The following is a 7,324-nucleotide window of genomic DNA, read 5'->3' as shown; positions in this document are numbered from 1 at the left end:
CTATAAGTCATTTAGGTTTTAATGATACACATAACACCACTGCATCATTAGCCAGACAGCTAAAAACATACCTTTGAATGGAAGCACACATGCACCAAGGGGCGGAGCTAGCAATGACACATACCCAGGTAGCATAATCGCAGTCTTTTAATAGACAGGAATCGGGTTCTGATAGGCTGTCACACTACTATGACTAATATGGCCAGCTTTACCATCCCTCATAAACACCTAATCTCCACCTGCTTCCCCTTTCATTCTGGGAAACAGTATCAGGAGTTACTCTTATGACAGCTTACTTACATCGTCTTATCTCAGGAGAGTGAACTGAACTACAGAGCAAAGTGTGTTAAATCAACTGAACAGAAGATTTCTTTCCGGTAAAACAACAAATTATATACTTACACTGACTATCTGACTCACGTTATACAAATGCCTATCTTTGCATTCTGCCTGCATTTTATTTATATATGTATTAATTGTATTAATAAATGAATTTCCTCTATATTGGTTGGTAAGGAACTTTTATAAGTGTCTTCGGAGATGAGCATCTGCTAAATTCCTTAAACGTAAATGATGTGGATCAATTTAAACATGAGCTGTTTGTTATATAGTGCATTCTCTGTTATTAAGGTCTAATTCTAGTTGTTGACAATAATTTAACCAATGGAAATAACTACTATTGACATCATTTCATTCATAAGTGTTTCAACAACATGACCACTTTTATAATAGTAAATATTGTAAGGCCCTGCCAAATGGCCCAACAGCAGTTTCCAGTAGAGCAAGTAAAGGATACCTGCGCGTTCGGTCTTTTCAGTGTGGCAAAGTAGTTTAATTCCAATTAAAATGTAAAAATAAAACATTTATCTGACTTGATTATCCTATTTAACTCTTTACTCTTATTGTACTTGTTGAAACTAACTATAGCTGGAAAAAACATTTTTCAAGAACCACTATAAAATCAAACCGATCTCTGTTACCTTAAATTATATGTTTATCTCTGTAAAGCTGCTTTGAAACAATGTACATTGTTAAAAGCGCAATATAAATGAGGATGACTTGACTTGACTTTATTTGGATACCAATGTCACTCAGGGTCTTGCTCTGGTCGCTCCCATGCTTGCTCTCTCTAAAAGTATTTCATTTAGCCCCCTTAGATCTGTATACACCTCTCTGTATATCTCTAGTCAAAGGTCATGACCACAACTACAGATATAAGCTGACCAACATTACTTTCTCTGATAGTAGCTTTGGTTTGGTCATGTCATGGTTTCCTACATGCACTTAACTAAAGTAACATTACAGTAAACAGGGGTAAGACTCTTTGAAGAAGAGGTAAGAAGGTTGGTCGAGCAACATTTTGTTGTCCTAAACAGAAATTCCCTTTTTAGCCTTTACAGTCTAAGTACACTTGAATTACTGCCAAGTGTTAGTCAGATCTCTAAAATCTCAGTTGTTGTGTCCTATGTTCCACTCAAAACTGGACTTTAGTCCGTTACTAACCTGACACAGATTTGCGGTAACAATGGATACAACGTAATAAAGAGTTCATAATTTCAAGCAAGTCAGGTATTAATAGTCAGGAAAATCTATCATGCCGATTACATAATCAATTCAAAGATGGTCAATACAAAACATCAATGCTCATAAATAAAGAGTAAAAGATGCATACCTGACCTCTGAAAAATATCTAATGTCAGGAGGACACAGCATTACGGGCTGGTCTGAGGTTCTTTTTGCCTTATAATATTATGAATATATAATATTTTAAGAAATAAACTGGAAAGTTTGTTCATAGAAAATCTATTGTATAATCTAGTCTTGATTTACAATGATTTTGTGGTCAATTTCAGATGCAGAAAGAAGAATGTCGCACACTTTCATACCCGTGAACTCTTCGACACTTGTCATCCAGTTTCAACCACCAACACAAACACCAGCAGCTGGAACTGGGACAAATTTTCCTGTGCCTGTTTATGGACAACAGCTAGCAGGAGTTTCACCTCTTCATGGACTTCAGACATTTCTGAAAGGCCAACCAAAAGCCCTTGGGGTGAGAAATTGTTCATAAACCCAAATAATAGATTTTTGTGTATATGTGTGAGGTAAGGAAATTACATAAATTCTAAAGAGGATTGGTACACACATGAACAAAAAAATTTTTGAAGAAGAAGAAGAAGAATGTGACTTGGTAAAGTAGGAAAGACAATAATAGCAGACAAGGTTTATCATTTACAGTGTAAAATCGTTAAAAAAAAAATATATATATATATATAATGTGTCTCGTCCATAACTACAGCTGCTATAAATTTATTTTCTACATTTTATATTGTTCCCCCAAATGTAATATCGTTTTACTTTACAAAAGACTCTCTTGTCTTTCACAGACTGTCCAGATAATTATTGGTCTGTTGACTCTCCTGTTGGGAATCGTGTCTACAGTTTATGCAGATTCCAACTTTGTCTCTATTGGTACTCCTTACTGGGGATCTCTCATCGTAAGTAACAATTAAGTGTTGTGTCTTTTATTACACAAGTCACCTTTTTCCAACAGAAGCCTTGATTTTTGTCTTTCTCTCTGCTCTCAGTACATCACTGCAGGCTCACTCTGCATTGCTGCAGAAAACAAACTGAATTCACCCTCCAGTTTGTGTTTGGTATGTACACAACACTTGTTATTTTTAGGGGTTTAAACAACAGAGGTACTGGAACCCTGTTGTGCTTGTACTGATTTCGTCTTGCTTATTTTTCTGCCATAAGTGTATGGGCATCTGTAAACATTTTCAAACTTATTCTAGGCTGTTGGTCCAATCTTCTCTAAATTTTGATTTATCGAAACATGACAATTTAAGTGAATTATACTTTCTGGCAGTGTTTAATAAACCACATTACAATAATCAAAATACTTAAGTATTAATTGAGAAATAAGTTTCTTACGAACACTATATGAAAAACTCTAAGATCAATGTAAAATCCTAATTCCAAAATTAACTTTGCGTAAAACATGGTTAATGTGAGATTTGAAAGAAAGTTCAGAATCAAGCCATACACCAAGATATTTAGTAGTATCAACTTTATGCAAAGGAGTACCGTCTTTACGTGATACAACACAAGTTTTGGATTTAAGTTTCTGTCTAGAACCAAAAATCATAAGGTGACTTAGTTTTATTAAACACAATTTTTTTTAGCCAAAAGCCAATTTTCTAACATATTAAAATCAGACTGAAGAGATAGTTGAATTTGTATAGAATCATAATTTGACACATATATAACAGTATCATCAGCATAAAGTTGAACCTGACAATTTTTGAGAATTAATGGTAAATTAATAACACAAATGGAAAATAGAAGTGGTCCCAGTATTGAACCTTGAGGGACATAACTGAAGATAACTGAACTGAACATAACATGTCATAACAAAAGTTATAATATGATTCACCTACATAAAAAAACGTAAGCTAGCAGCCAATGAAATTCCAGCGTCTAATAACGTCAAATCTGAATGGCCTACCTAAATTATTAACACAACTCCACATACACCCCATGTGTTTTATGATCGCATATCTTACGACAGTAAAAAAATTATACAGAGGATTTGTTTAAGACTAAAAGTAAGGGGGAGAATTTCCAGTTGTTGTTGTTTTTTTTTTTTTACACCAGCATATTTACAGTAACCTAAACTATCAGTAGCTATCTCTCCATTCAAAGTTGTGACTAATGTATACAATGGGAATATCACATAAATCATTTGCAAATAAAACACAAGTTTCCATTCAGTGAGCCAAAGAGAACAAAATCATCACTTCCTGATAAACTGGCACTTAATATGAAGAAAAATGGAAGTTGCTGCAGTAGGAGAAGCCATTGTATATAATAATATTAATATATTATAAATTACTAGCAACTCAGAGTGCAGACAAAACACAGTCGTGTAAGAGTTCTGGCAGGTAATTATACCAAACCACTTTAACGACAGATTTTGCTTAGGCGTTTCAGAACGACCAAAACAGCAGATCCTTTGCAACGTGGTCGGTTTAGTCCAGATTTGCTGTCCCATCACAAAGTCACATGACTTTTTAATGCACATTGAGGAATTTATTCATTAAATGTTTTTCCATTGTAGTTTATGCCCATGTTTCCTTATCGGATAATTTTTTTTTCTCCAACTCAATTGAGCGCATACATATTTATACATATTTTTAGAATTTATGTACATCTGGGCATTTACATCCAGCGGTATTTTATGTGATATCCTAAAATACACATAATATTAGGTGGTTGGAAACATAGCTAATGAAGATCGACTTAACTATATCAGAGCTGCCTACTTTCGAGTTTAGCTTGGCGTGAGACTTCTCCAAAGGGGGGGGGGGGGGGGGGGGTCTCTCGCTCGCTTACGTGACGCGCGCGGTTTGAAGCACAATATCTGTCTCGCATGCACGCTCGCTCTAGATAGATTACGGGATATTTTAACTAATTTACAGTATAACTAGTCGATCACGAGTGGCTCAACAGGTAGATATATAGATAAACTCATCTTTCAGGCATTTGACTGACCGGGTTGACACTTCAGCGTGAGAAATCGGGGGTGTGGCGTGAGAATTGGGTCAATAGCGTGAGTCTCTCGCTCAATGCGTGAGAATTGGCAGCCCTGCTATATTGTAAAAACAATTTTTTTCTTAAATAGATACATTTCAATCATATCCCTTAATCATCCACATGAGACATTGGTGCTTGGACCCTGATAATTGATGGTTGCGGGTATATTTTATTTGTTTCTTTATTTTTATCACACTCCATATACCTTTCCATCTACGCTAACAAGTATAAGATATAGTTCATTTATCAATCTATTTTATGTTTTTTTTTTCTACCTATAGGTGAAAGGTTCACTTGGAATGAACATTTTCAGTGCTATAACTGCAGGGATTTCCTTGATCATGATTTCAATTGATTTGGGTCTAGGCCCATTCAACATGTACAATTACTGCAATAATTATGATTGTTATTATATTGAGGACAAGTATAAGGTATGTCATAAACTTTTATATTCACATTTATTTAGTAATTACAGTAAGATCACCGTGTGGTCAGTACACTTGTCAAAAGTCAAGCCTTAATCTGCTTTCATCTGTCACTTCTTTTTTCTAACATTTCAGAAGTATTTTATAGATCTCTTGCTATAACTGATCATTTACAATGCAAGAAGGCATTATACGTTAATTTTAAACTCTGTCCAGTTTGACCTATAGATATGTTGTATTACTATATGAACCTCAAGGAAGATAGATTCTGAACTTCTGAACAGCCTGTGTACTGATGTGAGTGCTAATCATCAATTATTTTGTCATTATTATTTGTGCTAATGTTGAATTCTCTCTTAGACTCTGTTCTTGGGAATCAGTAGTGTATCACTGATATTCGCCTTCCTTCAGTTTATCATCTCCATCTCTCTGTCAGCATTTGCCTGTAAAGCCTCCTCCTGCTCTTCTCCACAGGTGAGTGATGCGTCAAGTCTTTGACAAACGTTTTTGTCAGCTAAACTCAGCTGGAATTTTTTTTTCTTTCAAGGGTGCTTACACTTGGGTTCACGCTTTACAAGAACCAACTTATCATAGAAATAGTTATTTCTTTTGTGTTTGTGAGAAGCAGCATTTACTGTGAACCGAAACACTTTTAAAAGTGTGGTATTATAAGGTGCACATGTACATGATCACAGTACTGCTTTTCACTCCAATTCATGCAACTACTAATTCAATGGAGTCAATTTTTCCCTACTTAAAAACGGTTCAAATATTTTATTTCAAGACTTTTATCAGGTTGTCCTTAAAGCACTATTTCTTGTAGAACTGCTTTCTTACAGATCCCTTATTCCAAAACATGATTTTAGAGCTAGTAATTGAGGTTTGAGACATTGATATGCAGAGATTAAGCGAGTATGAATTACCCGTGTGTGTGTGTGTGTGTGTGTGTGTGTGTGTGTGTGTGTGTGTGTGTGTGTGTGTGTGTGTGTGTGTGTGTGTGTGTGTGTGTGTGTGTGTGTTTCTCAACAGTGTTCAGCAGCAACGTCTCAACTAATAGCAAAACTGCTTAGCTTTAAAAACAGCAACATTACCATGAGAATATCATGTAGTTTTTAAGTTGTGAAATTATTTTAAGAAATCCAAATGAAAGCATAAACTTCCTCACCAGGACATTTCAGAAGTATTTCTGTCTTTTGCTTGTTTCTACTCCATTTGAAGTACATTAATGTCTATAAACCTGTAATACTGAAACTGTCTGTCAGTGTCATTGCATGTGTGGCATTTCACAGTAAAACATAAAACTCTACATGTGTATTTTTCCAAAGATGCCGTTTGTTCCACAAGTTTTGACTCAACATCCCCGTTGTTTTGGGCACAATCACTTCCATGATCTTAACAACTCAGAGGTAAGAGAAGCTTGTAACCCTAGTTTAATTAGACTTTGAGTAAAATTGTAAAAAAAAATTAAATAAATAAAAAACAGTTCCACAAAACAAATGTATTATTTGAATTTAGTGTCACTATATATGACCTTGAACAATCCAAGTGTGTAAAGCACTGAGTAATGGGTGCATTAATTGTTAAAATAATATCAATAAATAATTAATCGTAAGCAAGGAAGCTGATCATATATATTATATTTCTTGCAGATATCTGTGGTCAGCAACCCTGCCATGTATCACCTTCCTGCAGAAATTCCTCCACAATACAGTGATTTTAAATAAATATGAATATTAAAAGTTGACAGAGTTGAGTTGTGACACAAGGGTTTTCCGAGTGATTTCCTGTCCATTACCTCTAATGTCTTTAATTAAAAAGAGAACATGACAGCAAATTAAAAATTATTTGATAAGATAATAATTACTGATTTTTTTAAGTCACAAATGTGTGAACAATAACTATGCAAGAATAGATAGCATTTCATGATTTTCTTAGTTTTTTTCAAGAAAGTTGCCTAATCATTAATAAAAGTGGGTATAGCTTCTTTTGCACAACTAATTGCTTAATACAGGATAATCTGTAAGAATAAAGTATACAGAATATATTTAGTTTGTTTGTCACCTTTTTTTAAAGTGTGCAATATTGCATTGTCGTCAGTTTCACGGGTCTCATACAGCGGAGCATATAAAACAGGCCATCGAGGAGATGCTGAACTCTTGGGAAATAGACAAGCAATAGTCAAACCCCCATGACGTTCTGCGGGACAATGCAAGAATAATGAAAAAAGGAGTGGATGGTATGGTAGTATTGGAAGCCCGTATGGAAGCCCGAACCCGGGCTTCATCGTGCACATTCTTCCG

At 35.0% G+C, this 7,324-nt stretch overlaps 1 protein-coding gene across 1 annotated transcript; it reads left to right on the top strand.

The window, feature by feature from the left end:
• The first annotated feature begins 271 nt into the window (after nucleotides 1-271).
• Nucleotides 272-6,748, top strand: LOC143718440 (membrane-spanning 4-domains subfamily A member 8-like). The gene is made up of 7 exons (XM_077209501.1): nucleotides 272-377; nucleotides 1,854-2,053; nucleotides 2,388-2,498; nucleotides 2,589-2,657; nucleotides 4,881-5,030; nucleotides 5,385-5,498; nucleotides 6,674-6,748. The coding sequence occupies exons 2-7, from the start codon at nucleotides 1,868-1,870 to the stop codon at nucleotides 6,746-6,748; spliced, it is 705 nt and encodes a 234-aa protein (XP_077065616.1). The 5' UTR covers nucleotides 272-377; nucleotides 1,854-1,867.
• Nucleotides 6,749-7,324: the final 576 nt, after the last annotated feature.

Source organism: Siphateles boraxobius, unplaced genomic scaffold, assembly GCF_051911475.1.
Source record: "Siphateles boraxobius isolate OS27281-9 unplaced genomic scaffold, OSU_SipBor_1 61, whole genome shotgun sequence".
Lineage (NCBI taxonomy): Eukaryota > Metazoa > Chordata > Actinopteri > Cypriniformes > Leuciscidae > Siphateles > Siphateles boraxobius.
Note: the sequence above shows the minus strand (reverse complement) of the source record. Positions and strands in the feature narration are given on the sequence as shown.

Excerpts from the sequence above, each read along its gene's own strand:
- LOC143718440 (XM_077209501.1), top strand. The coding sequence starts at position 1,868 with ATGTCGCACACTTTCATACCCGTGAACTCTTCGACACTTGTCATCCAG. Across the intron at positions 2,054-2,387 it reads GCCAACCAAAAGCCCTTGGG|ACTGTCCAGATAATTATTGG; the intron begins GTGAGAAATTGT and ends TGTCTTTCACAG. Across the intron at positions 5,031-5,384 it reads ATATTGAGGACAAGTATAAG|ACTCTGTTCTTGGGAATCAG; the intron begins GTATGTCATAAA and ends ATTCTCTCTTAG.